General features: G+C 45.0%; 2 protein-coding genes and 1 long non-coding RNA gene across 4 annotated transcripts in view; 1 reads left to right on the top strand and 2 right to left on the bottom strand.

The window, feature by feature from the left end:
* Positions 1 to 4: 4 nt before the first annotated feature.
* On the bottom strand, positions 5 to 4238 carry TIMM8A (translocase of inner mitochondrial membrane 8A). Its single transcript, XM_061598795.1, has 2 exons — positions 3963 to 4238; positions 5 to 989 (listed from the first exon to the last, which is right to left on the bottom strand). Exons 1-2 carry the CDS (start codon positions 4092 to 4094, stop codon positions 828 to 830), a joined length of 294 nt encoding a protein of 97 aa, XP_061454779.1. The 5' UTR covers positions 4095 to 4238; the 3' UTR covers positions 5 to 827.
* LOC133371404 (uncharacterized) lies at positions 4229 to 23478 on the top strand. Its single transcript, XR_009759316.1, has 3 exons — positions 4229 to 4356; positions 5914 to 6007; positions 23378 to 23478. It is a non-coding gene; the product is annotated as an uncharacterized LOC133371404 (long non-coding RNA).
* BTK (Bruton tyrosine kinase) overlaps positions 5978 to 23604 on the bottom strand; it is a 31269-nt gene continuing 13642 nt past the window's right edge. Inside the window, exons 9-19 of one of the 2 annotated variants that reach the window (XM_061598784.1) lie at positions 21901 to 21963; positions 20986 to 21040; positions 20454 to 20536; positions 17868 to 17995; positions 15659 to 15733; positions 15191 to 15362; positions 12710 to 12926; positions 11569 to 11633; positions 10235 to 10353; positions 8161 to 8318; positions 5978 to 6513 (exon numbers count right to left, since the gene is read on the bottom strand). In XM_061598784.1, coding sequence (XP_061454768.1) covers positions 6442 to 6513; positions 8161 to 8318; positions 10235 to 10353; positions 11569 to 11633; positions 12710 to 12926; positions 15191 to 15362; positions 15659 to 15733; positions 17868 to 17995; positions 20454 to 20536; positions 20986 to 21040; positions 21901 to 21963 — 1207 coding nt within the window. In that variant the 3' untranslated portion in view covers positions 5978 to 6441. The remainder of the gene's footprint in view (positions 6514 to 8160; positions 8319 to 10234; positions 10354 to 11568; positions 11634 to 12709; positions 12927 to 15190; positions 15363 to 15658; positions 15734 to 17867; positions 17996 to 20453; positions 20537 to 20985; positions 21041 to 21900; positions 21964 to 23604) is intronic. The other variant, XM_061598785.1, reaches the window with a different exon arrangement.

Below are 23604 nucleotides of genomic sequence, written 5' to 3'. Positions count from 1 at the left end.
GCAGTTTAAAATGGATCTAATTAATGTTTATTCTGCTGATCTGGAGGAAAGGAATTAATGGAGAAAGTAAAAATTGGACTTTTGTGCTTGGATTAAGTGAAACATTTACATGACCACATGAGTGACATTCCCTCCCCTTTTCCGGTGGAGTATTTTCTTCCTAGTTATGCTAACAAGGGTTTGAATAAGCACCTTACTGGCACACTTCTGCAAGTTAAGTCTGTTTTTCTCTGTCCAACTGAAACGCTAGATGCGGTTTACAAAAGGTCAAACTCAGTTGCATGTTCAAGTGGCAGGCGAGCAATTTATATAACCTAAAAGAGTCGTGCTAAAGCGCAGTACCATTTTTAAAGGCACATTTGCACCCCTGCCTTTCCCAGGATCCACATTAAAATCTGAAGCCTCCAAGCCCCTGTATCTCAGCAAGAAGGAAGAAGTTCTTGAGTACTGATAGGTGCACTTCCCTGGCCAGACTGTTGGGAAAGCAAGATGTTCATACTACAGTTCTGGTGTGAAGTTCCTGTTATAGAAATAAACCACCTTGGGCAGCACAAGCCCATGCTAGTCAGCAAGTAAGCGATGTGGCACGGCCTCACTTGCTTGACTGTTAAAGCTCACAAGATGGGAATTGAAAACCAGAACTGACAAGTTGGCCAGGAAGTCCTGAAGTCTGTCACAAATGTGGAGGCCAACCTCCCTCACAGCTTAATACCACTTTTGATCCTTTCCTCTGTTCTCCTTCCCCCGCCCACCTCTTTCTCCTCTTCTCCCATTCAGTAGGTTGCTTTCCCTTTAACAAAGGAAACGGAGACATTGCAAGGGCCAAATCAGTCAGACAAGCTTTCAGAGAAGGGCAACTTGGATTTCTGCGTCTGCTCCAACCGGTTGAGAATGAACTGACTGGTATCAATGAAACGTTCCACACAGTTCACAAAGCAGGTCTCCGCTCGGCTGTCCAGCTTGGGGCCAGGTTTGTCCATGCATTTCTCCTATTCAAGACATAGAGGAGAAAGAATTATTGAGGAATGTAGGAAAAACCCTTATACCGAATCAGACCATTGGGTCCATCTAGCTCAGTACTGCCTGCACTGACGGGCAGTGGCTCTCCAGGATTTCAGGCAGGGGACATTTCCAGCCATCCCTGGAGATGCTGGGGATCAGAGCATTTTGCAGGCAGATGTTCTACCATTGAGCTACGACCCTTCCCTTCTTTTCTAGGGCTTACGGGCACCCAAGAGGCAAGCAGCAGCTCAGAACCTTGAAGTGCAGAACTAGTTCAAAAATGCACAGGTCTCCCATCCTTGCTCCCCTTACCACCCTTTTCTGTAGCACACTACACAACCGCAACATGCCTGGCTTCCTTGTTCAGTTTCTCCAAACAGAACAGCAGCATCAGAACACAAACACCCAGGTTGTCTCACCATCCTCATTGCCTTCTCCAGTGTCATCACCAGGGCTGTGGAGTCGGAGTCGTAAGCAATTTTGGGTGCAGTCGGAGTCGGTAGAAATGTACCGACTCCGACTTCAAAATAAATTTGGATTGACACATTTTTTAAAATATAAATTCACAATGTCAAAGAAGCTTCCCATGAAGTCAGCTGTATTTGAGCATTTCACCATAACTCAAGATGGAAAACATTTTGTGTGTCAGTGTATGACACAGGACCCAGATGAAGACAAATGCTGTGATCAGGGGCGTCACTACCAGGTTGCGGAGGGTGTGGACTGCACCCGGGTGACACCCAGAGCCGCCCCGCCCTGCGCTGTTGCCCGGCAAAAGAGCCGAGAAGCGCTCCAGGTCGGCGCAGCCAACTCCTCCTCGGAGGCAGGCAGGCGAGACTGAAAGCAGGCACCCGCTCACTGGCGGTGAAGCCGGGACGGGCCTTCCACCGCCAGCCTGGAGCGCGTGGTGAGGGCATGCGCGCATACGCAAAAACAGCCACCCCCATCCATGCACCTGGGAGGGTGCGCGCCGGAGGTCCGCACCCCCCCCCGCACTCCTGCTAGTGATGCCGCTGGCTGTGATGCCAAGATCAGCGCATATTCAGGCAGCGATAAAAATGCTCCTACGAGAGCTTCCAATTTAAAAAGACATTTACAGCCCTTTCCAGGGCTGTGGAGTTGGAAGCAATTTTGGGTGGAGTCGGAGTCAGACAGTAGAAAAATAGAGGAGTCGGAGTCGAAGGTTTGGCATACCGACACCACAGCCCTGGTCATCACTACCGCCACGGCTGTCCCTGTGATAAGAATACTATATAAAAAACTGCAACATCACCTGCAGTTTTCCTGATTCATAACTTGCCTCTATCCTGGTATAGGCAACACTATTAGGAGCCACAGCTCAGCGGTAGAGCACATGCTTTCACACAGTAGGTTCCAGGTTCCATCTCTTGACATGCCTGGGTAGCTATGTCCACTGCTGCCACGCACAACAGCCACAACATCTGAACATTTGGCTGTCGTGTGAGGCTGCTCTATGCACATGCTGCTGTAGGTGTGTGGAGCGCCTCCACATGGAGAAGAGAAATATGACCCAAACAGGATCTTCTCTCACGTGAAGGAGCTCCACATGTGTAGAGTCCCTTTACATTGCTGAACACACAGACAGCAAGGGTGGGGCTAGCCCATAAAGCCCTGCAAACACCCCCATGTGTTCTTTCAACACATGGGGGGGGCTTGTCTGAATCCCCCTTATCGCTGGAGCCAGAAGACCTTTAACAGACAGTAGTCAAGGCAGTGGCCAAAATCAGTGCTCCCAAGTTTCAAACCAAAAATAACCTTCCCTATGATTATTCTTAGCATATGCTACAACATCTGCACTTGTGCAATGGTAATTCTCTCAGTACCCAACAAAGAGGGAAGCCAAATACACAAATGAGGTGTCACAACCCAGTGGTACAATACAAGCTTTGCTTAGACCCATAATCAGCAGCATCACTGGCAGGTTGCAGTGGGTGTACACTTCTTCATGAGTACATCTCTATGCCAACACCACTTATTACACTTCAGCTGTTAAAGGAATTGGAGCTCTGCCATGGTGGCAGTGGCGAGAGTAGGCAGCAACTCTAGGTAGTGAGCTTGCACCTGCACACTACAGGCCACCAATACAAACATAAAAAGCACCCTGCCTGGATCAGACTGATAATCCATCAAGTCCAGCACCCTGTTCCCTACAGCGCAGAGCATGCAGGCAAGAGTCCTCTTCCACTGGTTGTTTCCAACAGTGTATGGCATTCAGAAGCACACTACCTCTGAACCTGGAGGTTCTATTTAACCACCACCGCTAAAAGACATTGATAGACCTCTCCTTCTGCTACAGGACTTTGCCCGATTGTCTTTTAAAGCCACCTAAGGCAGAGGCCATCATCTTGCAGAAGAGAGTTCCACCAAGCTGTCTCTCAGGGCCATCAGATCTCCATGATTTTGCCTGATCCCCTCAATTTTGCAGCAGTAAACCCCACAAATGTAAGTACATGTAGCACAAAGAATTTAACCCTGCCTAGGGCCATCAGCCCTTTGCCTGACCTGTTAAAGCTACAGCCCATCACCACCATCTTGCAGCAACATGTTAATTCATTTGAATTGATCATCCATAGCACAAAATGAAACTTCACGCCAGGGCCATCAGTTTTCCTCCTCCTTCTCCTCCATGATCTTGCCAGACCAGCTTTTAACGCCACTTTTCAGGGGGCATCACCGCATCTTGTGGCAGAGAGTTCCACAAATGAATTACACATAGCTTAAAGAAGACTTTCGCCCCCTGAACCGTTGGTCCTCCTCCTCTATCCCTTTCTCTGGTTCCCTTTTAAAACCTCTTTTAAAGATTTTGCCTGATCCTTTAAGCCAGGGCTAGCACCATAACTTGCAGCGGGAAGTTCCACAAGTTCACAAGTTAATTACAAGCCGCATGAAGGCGGCCTTTATCCTCTAAGGCTATCGGTCCCCGTCCCGCTCCGCCCTACCCAGCAGAGCTCCGTCATCTGGTGCACGAGCTGCTGGAAGCGCTGCTTCTGTGTCTCCACCTCAATGAAGTGCTGCAGCTGCGGGTCGTTGACGGCCGCTCCCAAGTCCCCCGCGGCGGACGAAGAGTCCATGCCGGGCCTGACTTGAGCGAGCGAGTGAATGAAGCAGTCTGGCTAGCGGGCGACCTTCACGTGCCACCCCAGGCCAGCCCTCCGCGCAAGCGCGCAAAGCCTTGCCTGGCGCATAACTGCGCATGTGCAAAACTGAAAGGACTTCCTTTTTCCGGCGGAGTTGTAAGTTTGTGTGGGCGCGCCAGCCATAGAGAGAGCCGGCGGAGAGAGGCTAGAGTAGTCATCAGGCAGCTGGTTTTACAGCTCAGTTCCATACACGGAAGTAAGCTTCACTGAGTTGAATGGGACTTACTCCCGGGAAAATGTATATAGTGCAGGGATGTGGAAATCTGTGGCCCTCCAGATGCGGTTGGACAACAACTCCCATCATCCCTGACCATTGGCTATGCTGGCTGGGGGCTGATGGGAGTTGGAGTCCAACAACATCAGGAGGGCCACAACTTTCCCACCACTGCCTCCCAGTATTATTTGGGATCTTTTTTGATAGAGCGGTCAGAACCCCAGATGTCTGCGCGCTGCTGGTTGGAACAGAATTGTCACATAGCTCTCTCTGCCCCTCAGCATTTTCCTTGCAAAGTAGACATGTGACCTTGTAGGGTTCCCATAAGCTGCTCTCTCTGACCCTCAACACATGCTCTCCTGCAGACCGTGTGGGAATATTAGTAGTGGACTACATTACGGGGATGTTGTAAGCCACTCTGTCAACCTTAGCTCTCCATGTAATTTGGGATAAAACTAGATCAGCCTTTCCCAACCTTTGAGTTCCCAGATATTGCTGGAGTACAACTCCCATCAGCCCCAGCCAGCATGGCCACCAGTCAGGAACTACAGAAACCAGTACGGCAACATCTGGGGACCCTAAGGTTGGGAAAGGCTGCCCTAGACTACATTATAAGGTGTCAGCATGAATAACAAAACTCATAATCTGCAATGTGGGGTTAACAGTAGTAAACTATATTACGTAGCTGTTTTAAGTAACTGCCTCCGAGCCTTCATTCCTAATCTTCCTTTTTCCTAATAAACTATTGGAGGCCGCTGATTTATAGGGTTGCCATAAATCGTAATCGACTTGAAGGCACATAACACACACTTAGTGCGTATGCAGCCTAAATTTCAGGATTGTCCCAAACCTCTCAGCCTCTCACTCCCCCCTCCCAACACACATATTATGGGCATAATCTCTCTCCCGTGAGGAAGAAGCTCAGTCCACATACAACATAGTTTAGGGCTCTCTGCTTTTCCTTCATGTGTAGCGCTTCGCTCCTGGGTTTTCTCACAGAAAAATTAGCACCTTTTAAAATGGAACGGATTTTGCTGTGACTAATCTTGCTAGAAGTTGTATGCATTGCTCTGCCTCAATTTCTGCATTACTTTAAGTTCTCCAAATTTACCAGTGTTTGAAGCAGAAGATAAAAACGAGTTCCTTTGTTATCCTAGAGCCTATATTCACAAGCTCATGTTACCTTCCTTCCCCCTTCCTTTTCCGACGGCAGGACCACCATGGAATAATTCCCAGCATACAGAATCTAACTTATTGGGGGACAGAAAAATTAAAAAGCTGCCTTATAATGAGTCAGTCCCATTAGTCAGATTATCTACACTGAGTATTGTCTAGCAACGCCAGCTCTCCAAGGTTTCAGGCAGAGAATTTCTCCCCGTCCTATTTGGAGCAGCTGAAGATTAAACCTTGGACCTTCTGCAAGCAAGGCAGATGCTCTACCACTGAGCTATGGCCCTTCTCCTAATGTGTGAGCCCATGAGTGTAATTGTATAAATTCAGTCTTTTAAAAGTAAATAAATAAATAAATTTATACTTCAGGCAGGGCAAAGCAGATGTGATGGGGAGTGTGTGAAAATCAGGACAGCAATGTGCTGTGCAGGGAAGTACCCAGGAAAGATGAAAAAACAATCAGGTATGTTTCCTTTTTTTAATGAGATATCCTTCATTTTCATATCTTGTAATTGTTACTTCATTGTAGCACAACAGGTTTCCAAATGGTTGCATCATCTTTGAAAAATTATTTAAATCCCATCATGCTATTTCAAGTTACAAGGAAAGAACCATGCATTCTGATAAAGGGATTTGCTCTGCTGAGGAGGGAAATAATATCCAACCAGCATATTCTGTCATATGTTAGTTCTTGAGTACTTCAGTGACTTCAGATACAAGCCAGTTATTATATGGACGCAGGGGAAAAAAGAGAATCTGGTGTTGTCTGATAGGTCCAATTACTTCTGCCACGATGGACTCCCTTGTAGATTAATCCATGCAGAAGTTCATGAGCAAATATACAAAAATAGCAAAAACAAGCAGTAGCAAAAGAGCAATTGGGTGCTGGGTGGCAGTTCAGGGGTCTTCATTTGCTAAATCCAAAATGTGGCTCAGAAGGACTTGGAAGGTGGGACGCTCCTCTGCTTTCTGAAGCAAAAGAACAGAAGAAAGGAAAAAGCTTACACTGATGAGTTTCTTTAAGAGAGATGATTGATTGATTGATTGCATTTATTCATTGCTTTTTATAAAAAAAGTCTGAAAGTGATTTACAGAATATATACTAAACAATTTGTCAGTCACTTAAAATCAAATATACAGAATAAAAATACAATAAAACAATAATTTCTAGAAGTGTTCATCCAACAGCAAGAGTAAAAAGGATGAATCCTATCCCACCCCGCTAAAAGATGAGCAAAACATCAGGCCATAAATCATACCAAAGTACTATCTAAGTTAAAACAAAACAAAAGGCTAGGCAAACAGGAAAGTCTTAACCTGGTAGTTAAAAGCTGGCAATGTTAGTGCTAGCTGTGTTTCCCTGGGGAGAGCATTCCACAGTTGTGGAACCACCACTGAAAATGCCTGCTCTGTTGCCACCCTGCCCACCTCCCTATAAAGAGAACCCTTATGTTAAGTATCCAAAGCCTCTCTTATCTCTTATAGCTAGGGTGGAGAAAGTGGATAAGGAAACCTTTTTCTCCCTCTTTCACAATACTGGAACCATCATCCAATGAACCAGAATGTTGGGAGATTCAACCTTCCTCACAAAGAAAAGAGTTGACTATGGAATTCCACAAGATTTTGCAAGGGCCACAAATTGGATGGCTTTCAATGGGGATTAGGCAAATTTATGGAGGCTAAGGCTACCAGAGGCTAATAATAATCATGCTGTATTCTAATTCCAAGATCAGAGGCAGCATGCTATATGCTGAGGACTTTGAGCATGACAGTGCTATTGCGCTCATGTCCTGCTTGTGGGCTTCCTAAGAGGCATCTGATTGATTGCTGTGGAAAATAAGATGCTTAACTAGATAGGCCTTCTTATATTCTCACCAAAATAAGACAAATAGGAAATATTGGATGGGATTATTATAGACTAGACTGGAATAAAACAAGTGCATATCCCTGCGTCAATACTGTGAGTGCCATTTTCAGTCTGAAGCTCAGTGGTAGCACTTGAATAAGGACCCTCCCAGATTCAATGCCTGGGAGGGGAATTAAAGAATGAGGCAGCAGGGTTTAGAAAGACCTCTGCTTGTACTCAGGTTGGCATTAAGCATGTATTTGGCCCTCCAGATGCTGCTGAACTACAACTCCCATCAGCCCCAGCAAGCACGGCCAATGGCTAGGGATGGTGAGAGTTGTAGTTTAACAACATCTGGAGGGCCAAAGATTCCCCATACATGGCATAAAGAAAAGTGCCTAAAGATAGAGCTGGGAGGTGTTGGAGAGACTGGAGGGAAAAGTGATGTTTATTGGGGTGTCGGACTAGGACCTGGGAGACCAGGGTTCAAATCCCCACTCAACCATGGAGCTCACTTGGTGATCTTGGGCCAGTCACTCTCTCGCAGCCTAACCTACCTTGCACATCACATTGAGCTCCTTCCAGGAAAGGTGGATATAAATATAATAAATAAATAAAATGCTTGTTATTCATTGCTTTAGATGTTATTGTTTATAGTCGTGTTTCATTGTGATTGTAAACCACCCAGAGGACTTTGTTATTGGGTGACATATAAATCTTGTTCATAAAAACGAAAGCAGGCATTTGGGGCAGCGCAAGGAAAGCTTTACCTCATGCCAGCAGCTGTACATGATGGTATAGACTCTCTCAGAGGCCATCTGGGGACGATAAAGACGCAGCCCTTTAGTCACATATTCGGTAGTCTCGCTGTTGCTAAATCTCTCGTAGGGCATCTTTCCCAAAGTGTAAATCTCCCACATCAGGACACCTGTCAGTCAGGAAAGCACCATCATTGAACTTAGAATCATTGGCACCACAGTAGAACTCAACCCCCTTCATTTGGGATGCCTCTGTGTTCTACATGCATCTTCCTGACAACTGGGCCGTGGGAGACTCTAACAAGAGAGGCAATGCTGGCTTCAAGTAGGCCCACCTCCTTGCCACTGTCACCACTGCCCATTCACATTCCCTCTCCCTCTGAGCTCAATCCTCACCAATGCCAGAAGGAGAAGCTTGGGCAAGTGGTGCTGTTGCTCCTCCTCCTCGCTCTTGTTTCTGTTTTCATGTGCCACTTGGATAGAGCAGGTGAATAGGAAGCAACAGTAAATAGCAGGAGCAAGGCCAGGGATTCAGCAGTGGGCCCTTTGCTTGGCTATGGACCTTGGCTGGTGCCCTACTATGCCAGCCTCTGGCACCAGCTCAGGGGGAGGCTTTGTGAATTCTTCCTGAGAGTATGCTTGTACGTAGTGTATGGAGGGAGTGTTGCCGGGCAGGTTGATGCCGTCTTGGAATTCTCACTGATGCCTCACTCTGATTGGTGCTTTCCCTACATTGCTGATGCAGGGGGGCATTATCATTGTTCAATATTTCAGGTAGCAGCAAAGTTTCAAGGCACATTGTCGGAGTGGTTGTCCATGTTGCTATGTTAGCTTTTGTTTCTAATTCTTGTGCTGTTGGCCATGCTGCTGAGAGTGCCCAGGATCGCTAGGACACTGGCCAGCTTTGGTGACAGTGCAATGACCACACAGCACTGCAGAGCCATAGGTCTGCCATGCGAAGATGAACAGGTATTTATGTGTCACTAAAGAATAAAAGTTCCTTTGAAATCACACAATACCCACACCACTACAAATCCTTTCCACTATAAACCTCAGCATGGTTCTACTGAAATTTGTGACATGCTAAGTGGACAAGATAAACCAATTTTGCTGTTGTCAGTACCCAAGCATCGTTCCTCTGGACAAGGCTGGGGAACCTGTGGCCCTCCAGATGGTGTTGGACTACAACTCCCATCATCCATGACTGCTGGCAGCACTGGTTGAGGCCCGGATGATGGGAGCTGGAGTCCAGCAACATATAGAGGGCCAAAGGTTCCCCACCCCCTGTTCTAGAAGCTATAATATGGACGTTCTTCTCCCATTGTCCCTTGTCTGTTTGGGACGTGGGGAGGAAACAGTCCTTTAGCTTTTTTAAAAGTCCCTTTGTTTAAGCTCCTGACATTTCTGGCTACCTACTTTGTATTTATAGGCAGGGTTCTTAAAGGCCTACCCCTCACATCTGTTCTGGGGCCTGTTAATCATATCAGCAGCACAGAGTTCTGTGTACTCCTTAGTACAAACCCCATCCACACAATACATTTAAAGCAGTATAATACCACTTTAAACAGTCCTGGCTTCCCCCGAAGAATCCTAGGAACTTAGTTTGTTAAGGGTGCTGAGAGTTATTGAAAATGGAAATGGACTGCCTTCAAGTCGATCCTGACTTATGGCAACCCTATGAATAGGGTTTTCATGGTAAGCGGTATTCAGAGGTGGTTTTACCATTGCCTTCCTCTGAGGCTGAGAGGCAGTGACTGGCCCAAGGTCACCCAGTGAGCTTCATGGCTGTGTGGGGATTCGAACCCTGGTTTCCCAGGTTGTAGTCCAACATTCCAACCACTACACCACAGTGACTCCCACTGAGAGTTATTAGGAGACTCTTATTTCCCTCACAGAGCTACAATTCTCAGACTGGTTTAATGATCAATCCCCCTTCCCAGGGAATCTCTGGGAATTCCTGTGAGGGAAACAGGGGTCTCCTAACAACTCTCTGGACCCTTAATAAATGACAGTTGCCAGGATTCTTCACAGGAAGCCATGACTATTTTGGGTTCCACCACATCAGTATCACATGCTTTCAGCTCACCAAACGCCCAAATGTCTGATTTGCTGCTGAACTTGCTGTACAGAAGAACCTCTGGAGGGGACCACCGGACTGGAAATTTGGATCCCATGGAACTAATGTAGTCATCATCCAAGACATACCTGCATAGACAGATTTTACTTGTGCTAATTTATATTGACTTACAGGATCTTGTGGTACCTGAACGACTAAGGGCTTCCTCCAGATGACCTTTTTACTGAGCAATGATCTATTTTCTGAGCATTCACCCCAATTTGCATGCACAGAGGTTATACAATGTTCGCTCTCTATTGAGCATTTGTTCTGATTTGTTTTGGGGGAGGTTATACAATAATGACCATTCATCCTGATTCATTTGTGCAGAGGTTATATGTCAATGAATAGTTTTCCCTTTAGAGCATTTTCCCATCACTCTCTTAACCGCAAAAGCTGCCTCCAGGCTGTCAGTATTATGTAGGAGGGATTCAGTCACATGCTAGAAAGTTAGGTTTGCACAATTAAATTGGATTAAAGTGCTCTTGTCATTCCAGTGCAACATATCCACTTTTTTTAAAAAAACGTGGACTTTTGCAGTTAGGGAATCCCTGGAAGATTCGCCAGTAGGGAATGCAGTCCTCAAGCTGAAAAAGGGTCCCCACCCCTGCTATAACACTTTCCTAGGAGTAAGCCTCACTGAACTCAAATGCAGCTTCTGTATAGGATTGCATTGCCCATCTCAGCAAATGCTTTCTTGAAAAGCTAAATTTGTGCTGCTCATCAAAACCATTAGAACCAGCTGCTGCATTTTTTTTCACACGCCAGTTCATACACTTAATGAATCAGACAAACAACTAAAACTCATATGAGCTAGATATGCACCCCCTGCTTCCCAGGAAGAACATCATGGTAAGGGGGAGGCCAGACTACCTGCATCCATTGGCTAGAGAAGGAGCAGTAGCTTCAATGCTAGCTTTCCTCATCCCTCCACATTCCTTTTTCCTTTTGTATGTCTGTTAGACTGTGAGCTGCAGGCAGGAACTTTCTAATTGTTAATATCTGTGCTATGCTTAGAAAATGTTAGACAATTTATGAGAAGGTAATAACAACAAGCAACAACTAAGTGTTGTTTAATCAGGCAAAAGGCCTAAAGATGTAGGTAAAAAGAGGTAACCCAAAATAGTGGCTACAGTGGGTGAACTGATGGAGAAGGATGCAAAGAAACTAGATGACAAAGGGCAGTAGAATGGCAGTCATAATGAGAAAGAGAGCAAAAGGAATACAAAAAAGCCATATTAAAATGAGAAAGATAAAAACTGAGCAACCCAGCTCCCTCTACACACTTATGCATACACACTGACCTGGAGAGACCAAAATCAGAGACTTTGACAACACCTTGTCCACTGACCAAACAGTTGCGAGCAGCCTGTGGCAGAGAGAGAAGAGAAAGAGGTCTCGGGGAAGAGAACACCACAGCCTAAAAAGGCAGAGCCACTGTTCCTTTTCCATATGTGTGCGTGCGCACACACAAAGTAGGTAGGTTCACCTTTAACTGTGAAGTGAAGTGAATGTCTTTCCCATCCCTACTTGGGAACAAGTCAAAAATGCAGGAAATGTTTCTGTATGCACTGCAGAGACATTTGATCATGCGAGTCCCTGCTTTCAGCTAGTCCAGACAGTGGTTGGCCTGCATCAGTGAGGAGTAGGCCATGGGCAAAATTTTCTTTATTTACTAGATTTGTATAGGCTGCCAAGTAACACACATTAGCTGGGCGGTTCCCAGAGCAGGAATAAAAAACAACAGTAACAAAATATTACAACATAGAGTCATTAAAATGCAAGAACAAAACAAAATGCAGCCTGAAAACCTCCTTTCTAGCAGAGAAGAAGCATAAAACCAATAACTGTAGCTCAGTGGTAGAGCAGATGCTTTGCATGTAGAAGGTCCCAGGTTCAATCCTTGGCATCTCCAGGTAGGACTGGGAATGTCCCCCATCTGAAACTATGGAGAGCTGCTGCCAGTCAGTGTGGATCAGAGCCTGGAAAGTTACTTTTTTGAACTACAACTCCCATCAGCCCAATCCAGTGGCCAAGCTGGCTGGGGCTGATGGGAGTTGTAGTTTTAAAAAAGTAACTTTTCCAAGCTATGGTGTGGATAATACTGAACTACACTGACTAGTGGTCTGACTCGGCATAAGGCAACTTTCTATATTCCTGTGTTCCAAATAGCAGCAAAGATTATGAAATAAGACACAGCTCACACCACTGAAAGGCCAGATTTTGCAAAAACAGATACTGTTTAAAAGGCATGACTTAAAAGGCAGGTCTCCACCTACTTATTCAGGTTTATAAAACACTTCAAACAAGGTGATAGGTAATCCTTTCTGTGGAAGTTATTAAAAAGCAGAGGTGCCACTAACAAGGAGGCCCTCTCCCTAGAAGCCACCCATCTCACTTAACCTGGCAGAGGCACACATAGAGCAGTGAAAAGGCATCACCTACCAGGTCTCTGTGCAGGAACTGCTTGGATTCCAGATACTCCATGGCCTCGCAAACATCCTTACACATCTCTAGAAGTTCACTGGCCTGTAAGGAACGCCGAGTGTCCCTTAGATAGGTCAAGAGACAGCCTTTGGGCAGATACTCCGTAACGATCAAGATTGGCCTCTCCTTGGTGCAGACCCCAAACAGCTGTACTAGCTTCTCGTGGGAGAGGTTCCTAAAGAGTGGAGCAAGAAACATCATAAGAACCTAAGTAGAGCCTGCTGGGTCAGGCCAAATGCTCATCAAGTTCAGGATCTTGTTCTGACAGTGGCCAATTGTTGGAAGTGGGGCAAGAGCAACTCCTGTTTTGTTCTTTTGTTTATGTTCCAGAAGGGAGAGAGAGTTAGGGTCCTCCAGCTGGCTAGGCTTGCCTACCTTTACCTGTGATGCTCTGACTGACTTCCTTCTGTCTTTAGACTGATATGCCTAGGGAAGCTTATCTGCCCCTTCTCCTTCCGCCCTTTCGCCTCTTCTCTTTTTCGACTGTCCGAGAGAGAGGAGACACCTTTGTCTCTGCTCTCTCTCTCCTGAGCCATGAGGGCAACTTCCAAACATGAGAGTTGCGCCTCCAACTTAGCTTGTTAGTTAGAACTAGGTATGCCTTTCTATCTACTACGTATTTCTGTAAATAAAGTAGTTTTTCATATTTTACTAAGTCTTAAGTCTCAGTGATCTCAATGCAGGGTAAAAGCCTGCTACTTAGGTAAACACACACACTGGCACAAACGCATTTCAGACCATTGCCGATCTCTGCTAATATCTATACAAATTTACACAACACCAACTACATGCATATAGGAAGCCTGCAACCAAGCAAGATCTGACAGCAACAGTGCTCTCCCCACTTACGATTCCCAGCAACTGGTATTCAGAGGCTTACTGCCTCCAGCAGTGGAGGCAGAGCATGGCTATCATGGCTGGTAGCCATCAGTAGCCTTATCCTCCATGAATTTGTCGCAATCTCTTTGAAAGCCATCCAAGCTGGAGGCCATCACTACTGGTTTTGAGAGCAATTCCACAGTTTAACTCCACACTGTGTGAAGAGGTCCTTCCTTCTGTCTGTCCTGAATTTTCCAACATTCAGCTTCACTGGATGGCCCAGAGTTCTACTATTACGATAAATGAGTTTAGCAACTTTGGACTAGTAGCTTTGTGCACAGTGGCCTCTTGAGATTCTTCAACCTAATGGTGGGCAGAGAAATGGGATGGAGGGGAAAGACCATTTCACCACATTTCCCCGGGGGAGAAGAAATCATCATAATTATCTGCAATATACCGAGTCAGGCCTTCGGTCCACCTACCTCAGTATTGTCTGCACTGACTGGCAGTGGCTCTCCGAGATTTCAGACAGGACTCTCTCTCAACCCTACCTGGAGATGCTGATGATTGAACCTGGGACCTTCTGCATGCAAAGCAGATGCTCTGTCACTAAGCAATGGCCCTTCCCATTCTCCATTGTTATCTCTCTCTACAAGAGCACAAATACTAATAAAACCATCACCTGGGTTAGGGCATCCTGCTATTTCAGGGATGGAGAATCTGTGAACTTTGAGATGTTAATAGACTACAACTCCCATCATCCTTAGTCATTGGCCATGCTGACTGGGGCTGATGGGAGTTGGAGTACAACAACATCTAGAGGGCCACAGGTTCTCCATCCTTGTGCTATTTTTAAAGGACTCTGGGTATCTTTGTGTCTGTTTTGAAAGGTCCTAAGTCATCTGGTGTGATTACTCTGGGTGTGATTGTTGGCTCTGTGGAAGCACCAATGAGTGAGAGATTTGGCAGGAGGGGTTGGACTAAATGGCCCTTTGGATTCCCTCCTATAGCTCAGCAGCAGAGCATATGTGTTGCATGCAAAAGGTGTCTCCAGACTGCTAGTATTTTGTGGGAGGGATTCAAACACATACTGGAATTTTAGATTTGTGCCATTGAAATGGATTAAAGTGCTCTATCACCCTGGCACAACAAATCTGCATTAAAAAAGAAAGGGACTTTTACTGTGGTCAAGAAAGGGGCATTGAAAAGTGTGGCACAAGCAAATTATTAATGGGAAGATATATCACCATGGCACAAGCAAATCGGAATGCATGCTTTTTGTCTTAAAACCATGTGACCCCCACAAACAAATCAGAACAAATGTTTAATAAAGACTGGATATCATCTAACCTCTGTGTAAACTCTGTGCAAGCAAATCAAGAAGAATGCTCAATAAGGAGGTCATCTGGAGTAGCCCTTAATCCCTGGCATCAACAGCTAAAGCAGGAATAGGAGACCTGTAGCCCCCCAGGCATTGCTGGACTTAACTCCCATTATCCCTAAGAGTTGTAGTCCAGCAATCTTGAGGCTCCCCATCCTTGTTCCTGAAGAAAGAATCATCTAAGAGAAAGACTCTAAGACAGAGAGAGAGAGAAAAAGTAAAAAGTTGCTGCCACTCACATCATGACTTTGGCTTCATCGATAAATGCATCCTCCGACATGGAGCCTTCCTTGATCATCTTGACCGCCACGTTGTGCTGTCCTCTCCATTTCCCATGCTTCACCACCCCAAACTGCCCTGTCCCCAGCTCCTTGAGGAATGTCAGGTCTTTTGGATCAATCTCCCATGCCCCTAGAACCAACACAAGACAGCGTGGGAGCAAGTCATTGCAGGCAGGGAACTTACAGCGCTCCAGATGCTTTTGGACTCCAGCCCTAGTTAGCATGGCCAATGGTCAGGGATGCTGGGAACTGTATTCCCAACAACATTTGGAGGGCCACAGGTTCCCCAACCCAGATATAGAGATAAAGCAGCAGGAACAGCCATTTGGTTCACCGTCCTGTCCCAAGCCCAGCTTTCACTGCAGCCACCAAGCATGCAGGTACAATATACAGACAAATCCCAAATTAAGGACATTCAACCCTTACCATATCCAAGTCCTGCAGTAGAAGGAGCAGTTCTCTGTTGTGATGACACAGGGTACTTCAGTCTGGAAATAAGCCCTAGGGTGCATCGAAACAATTATATTTGGGGACTGCATTCATGATAATGTTTCCAGATCGATGCAAAGGAATATAAACTGTATCAATAATATGCTATATATGCAGAACTGCATATGCTCTGCAACATTCAGCACTGAGATGGCCAGTGCAAATTGTGCAACCTGTATAAATTATGCTAATACAATCTTAGCCGCAGAAGCATAGTGTAAGAAGTAGTCATTCTGCTGGGCAGGCCTCATCAGGAATATTGTGTGCAGTCCTGGGTGCCATATTTTAAGAAGGATATTGACAAAATGGAGCATGTCCCAAAGGATGGTGACCGGAATGAAGAGGGGTTTGGAAACCAAGTCTGATGAGGAATAGTTGCAAGAGATATGTATGTTTTGTTTGGAGAACAGAAGATTACAGGGAAACATGATAGCTGTCTTCAAATTTCTTAAGGTGGAGCAGTCTTGTTCTCTGTTACTCCAGAGGACAGGAGACCAACCAGTGGGTGAAAACTGCAGTGGAACAGATTTGGGCTAAATGTCAGGAGGAGAAACGTCGGTAGGATAAGAGCTGTTCAACAGTGGAACAGATTGGCTTTGGTGGTGGACTCTCCTTCATTTGGAGGTATTTAAGCAGAGGCAGGGTGGCCAGCTGTCCGGGATGCTGTAGTTGCATCCTTCATTGCAGTTCCTGCACTGAGTAAGGGGATTGACTAAGTGATCTCCAAGATCTCTTCCAAATGTGCAGTTCTATGATTCTTTGGACACTGAGCAAAGTTGCATAATTTCTTTCAATCTGCATCGGTCACTTTGCAGTTACTTAATTTTACTTAATTTATTGTGGTTTGGCTGCTCACAGGAGCCATGCGGGTATTGAATTTTGCCTAATATACACATTTTTCCAAAGCAATTTTCTCCAATAAAATGCATTTTTGTATGTTATTTTCAGTAACATATCCATTTCTACTCATTCTTTTCCACACTATAAGTATTTTTGTACACATTACTTGGCTGGAGAACCATATTGCAAAATTCAGAGAAGCATGCATTTTGAAGGATGACAGTGTTTCGGTTCGCATATCCTTTTGGAAAGTGTGAATTAGGTAGCTTCGCCTTTAAAAGCGAACTGAATCAAATTTCTCCTCCATCCCTAATCCTTGCAGAATTGCTGCATGCACAAAGTCCTGGTCTATATCCCTGCAGAGTAGGGGTTCAAGATGTTCCTCACATTAGACAGAAGCCTCCCATCAAGCAGCCATTGTGATTTTGCTGGCCCATGAGATCAGTTTCCCATTTACAGCTGAGTGGTCCATTTTGTGCAAGACAGGAACCATCGTTGCAAATGTATACGAGTGTAAAGATGGGATACATTGGCTGGTGCTGGTTCACAAGCATTCCATTGATGTAACAGGCCAGTATTGATATGGGTTTGTTCTTTGCCCACTTACCACTCCTTTTACCAATCCAGGTTTTTTCCCCTTGCAAAAAATATTGATATGCCTCCCTGGGTTCCTACTGGGAGGAAGGGCGGGATATAAATCAAATAATAAATAAATATTAATATTGATATTTTAAAAGAAATATTGAAATATTCTGGGAGGAAAGGCAGGACATAAATTTAATAAATAATAATAATTGAAATATTGCTGTTTTGAAAGGAAATATCAATAAATGAAAGGAAATATTGATAAAATTATCGTTATTGATATTTTAGAGGTGGATTTTAAAAAAAACTTTTTGAAAATAGCCAAGGAAAATCGCTACATAAAAATCCAATCTGCGATGACAGAAAATAAGCAAATTAATGAAAAATTCATTACCAAATCTGAATTGGGCAGAATTCTGGCACATCCCTATACGAGTGGCCTCAACCACACAACTTAGCTCGCTCCCTGTTCTTCAACCTTGGGTCCCCAGATGTTGGATTGCAACTCCAGTTGTCCTTGACCATTGACTAAGCTAGCTGGAGTTGATGGGAGTTGTAGTTCAACAACATCTGAGGACTCAAGGCTGAAGAACAAGGAGCTAGTGTGTCTTTTTTGCCTTTGTGAAGATGTTGGTGTTGATCCCTCTCCCTCCTCCTATCTCTGCATCTCCATCATGAAAGCCAACAAATGCCTTTGGCCCTCAACCTTTTTACTCCTCACCTGCTGAGTTATGTTGATGGTAGTTGATAAGCTCTGGAATGGTGCTGAAAAGGTGCTTCTCCGCCAGGAAGTACTCGTTCTGGGGGGTGGAACACACAACATAATGGCGGATCATTCCCTGTGGGTCCCTGTGAAATCAATCGTGGGTTGGTGATCAGTAGGGATGGGGTTTGTTCTTTGGTCCATGTTTTGGTTTTCGCAACTGGCTTGTGGTGTCGATCCACAACATTTCCCCTCTATTTTTTTTTACATTTCCGATCCTCTTGTAATAGCTAACGAAATTGTTAATGCTGTTGGCTTACCAATGGTCTCTTGGGTTTCTATTTAAATTTTAATTAGGCAGATCATTGCCTGTCAGTTCTGCCTCTTGCCTCAGGTTACAACAGCGCTGATAAAAGATGTTAATGGCTATTGTTATCAACTCATTGAGACAGAACTTCAAAGGAATACACATTGCAGCACTTCAGAGCAAAGCTGTTTACATTAATAAGGATGAAACCAGTGTCCCACATACACACATACATATACAGTACATACCTACCCCAAAGAACAGCAATACATAGTATAATATCCATATCCATTTTTTTAGGATCAGCTGAGACTCATAGAATAGTGAGCTCACAAAGAGAGGTGTACTTATTAAACAAGATTTATATACTGCTTAATTGAGAAAAACCTCTATGCATTTTATTTTATTTATTTATTATTAGATTTATATCCCGCCCTTCCTCCCAGTAGGAGCCCATAGACCAATATAAAATATTTACATAGGACAATATAAAATATTCACTTAAAAATCAATAAAATCAAATGTTAAAAACAAGTAAACATAAAATTTATCAAAATATAAATAAAACCAGCACTTCTGCTTTTAAAAGGTGCCAAAACCAAGACAGCAAAAGCCTTCGCCTAATATCAATGGGCAGGGAGTTCCAAAGAGTAGGGGCTTGATTAGTTGCGCCTGCTCTTTCATTCCTCTTGCACACACACCAAGAGTACGAATGATTCCTTGCAAGTGCAGAACAAGCGTTATGTGGTACTTGAAGAAGCAGCCAGTTTCAGTTAGATGTAGCAGTTAGCATGTTGGACTTTGGCTGGTGCGACCTGGGTTCATAACCCTGACAGCTCCACAAAGTCCACTGGGTAATGTTGGCCAGTCACTGTCTGAGGCTAGGCCTAGCCTACTTATCAGTGAGATCCAGCGCTTGGAAAAGTTACTTTTTTGAACTACAACTCCCATCAGCCCAATCCAGTGGCCATGCTGGCTGGGGCTGATGGGAGTTGTAGTTTAAAAAAAGTAACTTTTCCAAGCTCTGATGAGATCATGTAGAAGGCCTGTGCCTCAACTCCCCAGGCTTACAGCATTGGCAAGTAGCACTCCAGCAAATGACATCACTCCTGCTGTGGAAACAACACCACTAGACCTGTGCTCCTCCCACAATTCTGCTTCTCTGCACCATTGCTGATGATGCAAGGGGATGTGATGGTACAGGAGTACAGAGGGGTATTTGCATAAGTTGCAGACAGGCATTCCAGTGGGAGGTTGCTGTGGGAAGGAGGGAGGGGGCAGCATGAGGACTGAGCATCAAGCCAACCACTTCGGCCAGCTATCACTCCTGCAAAATAGGAACACCTCTCCAGATTTGATGCTGGACCTGAACCTACAAGGTGTAAGGCATCAACAGAGAAGAATCCAGAGGAAGGCTAACTCAGGTGTTCTCAGGGACCATCACCCTCCGAGTAACGGGATAACTGGAAGTGAGGTGGTAAAACCATTAATCCCAGCCAGAGAATGCCGTTGATGGATTTCAGCCATCGCCACACAACAAATGAGAAGAATAAAATGAGGTGGATGAGATAGGATAAGGAGGTTGTAGCAAAGGGGGCAGCACGGAGGTGAGCAACCTTTTCAGAAGTAAAGGAAGTGGCGGCTAGTGGTCTTTAAAACTGGAGGGGCAGAAAGCAAGGACACCAGCAATAGGTGGAGCCAGAGCCAATGACAGGCAAAGCCATCTCCTAACTGCTTACATGAAAGAAGACAGGCAGATGGGGGTTGGCTGAGGGCAGACTGAGGCTGGTGGGGCAGTGCCCCATTCACCCTAATGGGCCACCCTCCACTGAGAGGAGGACCACATTCCTCCAAGAGAGCAGTGCTAGCTGGGCAGGGCCAAAGCCAGAAGTGGGCAGGGACACTTCTTTCCTCTCTCTTTCTCTGCCACCCCTTCTCTTTTTCTTCCTGTCATCATCTATTACACACACACACTCATACACAAGCATGCACCCCATTTGTCCATCACCCGTTCATTCTCTCACCTCTTCCTCTGTTGCTGTGGAGGTACGGGAGGTGGGCACTGGGGCCACACAGAGAGAGGACAAGGGCCTCAAGCAGCCTGTGAGTTGGCCAACTGTACTGTAGCAGGACTAGACCAGAAGAGAACACAGTTCGCTTTCAGAACTGGGACAGGGGCAGCTATGCTCCATCTGGGGCTGATGAATCCCTGTATCAGGTGTACAGGTGAGTCTTCTGCTGAGGACTAGTGTAGTGCATGGGTCACTTTGATTTCTGCATCAGCAAGCCACACTTACCCAGATGACTTGGCGAACACAGAGACAGTATATTTTCCTGTCTTGCTGATGGAATCTCGGACGATGAAACCACCATCTTTGCCCTGAAATTTATAATTTATAAACAGACGAGATCACTAATACATTGCATGTTGAGGGGGAGGAATTGGGGGGGGGGACAAAGAGCGAACTTCCAATATACCAGAAACCCTGTTGGAGTAAGGCAGGAAGAAGCCTGGAGTCCCTAGTGCCAACTCCAGTAATGCTCTTCTGACTCTACCAGCATGTGGAAGCCCCTCCTCAGACTTTGCCTAGAAGTCCTTCAATAAACCTAATTGTGGGCATTGTTCTTGCACCTGCAAAATTCTGTTTTTGGGGGGAGGGAAGGAAAGGTCAAAGATCCAGCCATCCAAAAAATAAAACCAATTGCTCCCCTACTCCTAGCCAAAAAAACCCGTACGGTATTTTTGTTATTATTTGTTGAATTTATCATTTAGCTCACAATGAAAGGGAAGGAAGGAAGGAAGGAAGGTGTGCATTTTTGTACTTTCACCTCTTGCTTCAGCAGTTCCTCTGCTTGCCTTCTGGTTATGTTTTTCAAATACCACCTGAAACACAACGTAATACTTTTTAGGGAGGAAAGCCTATGAAAGGGGCTGAGAGGTGTTGGTGTTGGGAGACCCTACATTTGGGATGAAACGTTCAAATGAAGCCCAAATTTTCTCCACCCAGTCAGGACAGAACCACTTGGTACCTTGGCAAACGGGTGTACCCCAGACTGCAGATCTGGAGTCAGAGGAAGCATTTGTAAGGGGAAACTTCTGGCAGGACAGAGGGATGGATGCTTAACCATTCCTGCACCCATCAGTTTTCCCTCTCCAAGGCCATTTCCCCTCTTTCCCCAAGTAGGATGATTAAACATGGCCGGTGGGGGGAGGAATTTGCAAGGAAGAGTCACACACAGGAAGAGACAAATCTGTCCATTTCAGTTTCTCCATTTCTCATTTTTCCAGTCGTAAGTTTGGTTTGCCCCAAGTCCGCATACATTTGAAATTAAAAAATAAAAAGTACGCAACATAATTCTTATGCATCTCCATGTTCATTTATTCTAATATATGCATTTGTGCACGCAGTTTCGCTTAGTATATGCATTTCTGCAAGCCATTTCTACTAATGGAATGCATGTTTGTACATTATTTGCACTGACACATTTTTATATGCATTCTTTGATGAACTGCATTGCAAAATTTGGAGAGGTGCACGTTTGGAAGGAGAGCTGTGATTCAGTTCACAAATTAGTTCAGAGAGTGCAAATTTGGAAGGTTCATTAAAATGCAAACCAATCAAATTCCTCCCTCATCTGTACCCCCAATCCTGACCCCAGAATGTACCTTGATGAATACAAAGGAACAGATATTCTTATATTTTTAACTTCTACCCTCAGACCCACAGTTTCAAGGACACTCACTCGTACATCTCCAGAGAATCTCTTGTTTCTGTGACATAGTTGCTGGGAATGTAACCTTCTTTCCTGTAGGATGAAAGGGGGGGAAATCACAAGTCACTTCCTATGCGACTGGCAGAAACCCAAGAGGAAAGAGCCTTAGCTCAGTAGGGGAGCATTGCAGAATGTCCCAGGTTCAAAACCTTGTATCTCCTGGGGGAGGCCTTAGACCAGGGCTTCCAAACTGTGGTCTGTAAACTTCATTCAGGTGGTCCATCAAATATCCATATTGATTTTAAATTGTATTTTTCTTGCCTCTTTTATTTCTTAAATTGTATTTTACTGTATTACAATTTGAATTCCATAGAATTAAAATCATAATACAATAACATACAACTTTAAGAAATAAAAGAAGACAAATACAATTACAAATATAAAGCATCTAGCACAGTACATTACAATTGCTACAACAGACCAAAAAAAATCATTAAAGTGGTCCACCAAGCCCCTCAGCGATTTTCAAGTGGTCTGTGGAGAAAGGTTTGGAAACGTCTGCCTTAGACAACATTAAGCTAGACAGACCAATGGTATAAGGCAGCTTCATATGTTCAGGCAGGATGAAAATACTTTATATAATTTATCTGTTATAGGTTTCCTCAAAGAAGGCTGGAAATTGCAAAGAAATACCAGTTATAGGTCCCTAGCCCCCTCTCATAGAATTATAGTTCTCTGTATGGGAGAGGGTATGACTGTTAAACTAGTAGCCCCATAGAAGCTGCAGCAGAAGGTAGATGAGAAGCAGAACCACTCCATTGTTTCAGCTGAAAAACCACCTCCACTGGGCTCCTCCCTCCCCCAGCTGTCATCTACCAGTGGCCATTCCATCTGGCTGCACAAGGAAAGGATGGAAGCAGGGGGTGCTCCATCTGCTCTACTGAGGGACCAAATCCATTTGGCTTCTTCTTGTCCTGATTTAACAGCTGGTATAGCACAGTGGGGAGGAGAGCCTGGCTGGGAGTCCAGAGTCTGTGAGTTCAATTCCCTGCTCGTGTCTCCTGGGCGTCAAGGGCCAGCTAAAGATCACCCCCACAGTGAGTGGCTCAGGGGTTACTTGCCCAGCCACCTGTGCAGCCATGGGCAAGCTACACAGTCCCAAGGAGCTGGCAGTTGCAGACAAGGAAGGGGCTGGCTTGTGCAGCTGTGGCAAGCTGAGCAGGCCCTAGCCAGCTGGGGAGGACTAGCCTCAGAGGGAGGCAATGGTAAACCCCCTCTGAATTACAAATATAAAGCATCTAGCACAGTACATTACAATTGCTACAACAGACCAAAAAAAAATCATTAAAGTGGTCCACCAAGCCCCACAGCGATTTTCAAGTGGTCTGTGGAGAAAGGTTTGGAAACTTCTGCCTTAGACAACATTAAGCTAGACAGACCAATGGTATAAGGCACCTTCATATGTTCAGGCAGGATGAAAATACTTTATATAATTTATCTGTTATAGGTTTCCTCAAAGAAGGCTGGAAAGAAGGCAGTCCATTTCCATTTTTCCTTCCTGATTTGTAAACCACTCTGAGAACTTTTTTTGGGAGGGGGCACTGAAGAGCCGGGTAAAAATGTGTTAAATAAATAAGCTGTTTCTGTTGCAGTTATTATAAGAACTACTGTTTTATTTTATTTATTACAGAGAAATGAAATACAACAGGTTATGCCTTTTTGTAACAAAAACAA

This window comes from Rhineura floridana, chromosome 16 (assembly GCF_030035675.1).
Source record: "Rhineura floridana isolate rRhiFlo1 chromosome 16, rRhiFlo1.hap2, whole genome shotgun sequence".
In the NCBI taxonomy this organism is placed as follows: Eukaryota; Metazoa; Chordata; class Lepidosauria; order Squamata; family Rhineuridae; genus Rhineura; species Rhineura floridana.
The sequence above is the reverse complement of the archived record's forward strand: the minus strand, read 5'-3'. Positions and strand labels throughout refer to the sequence as shown.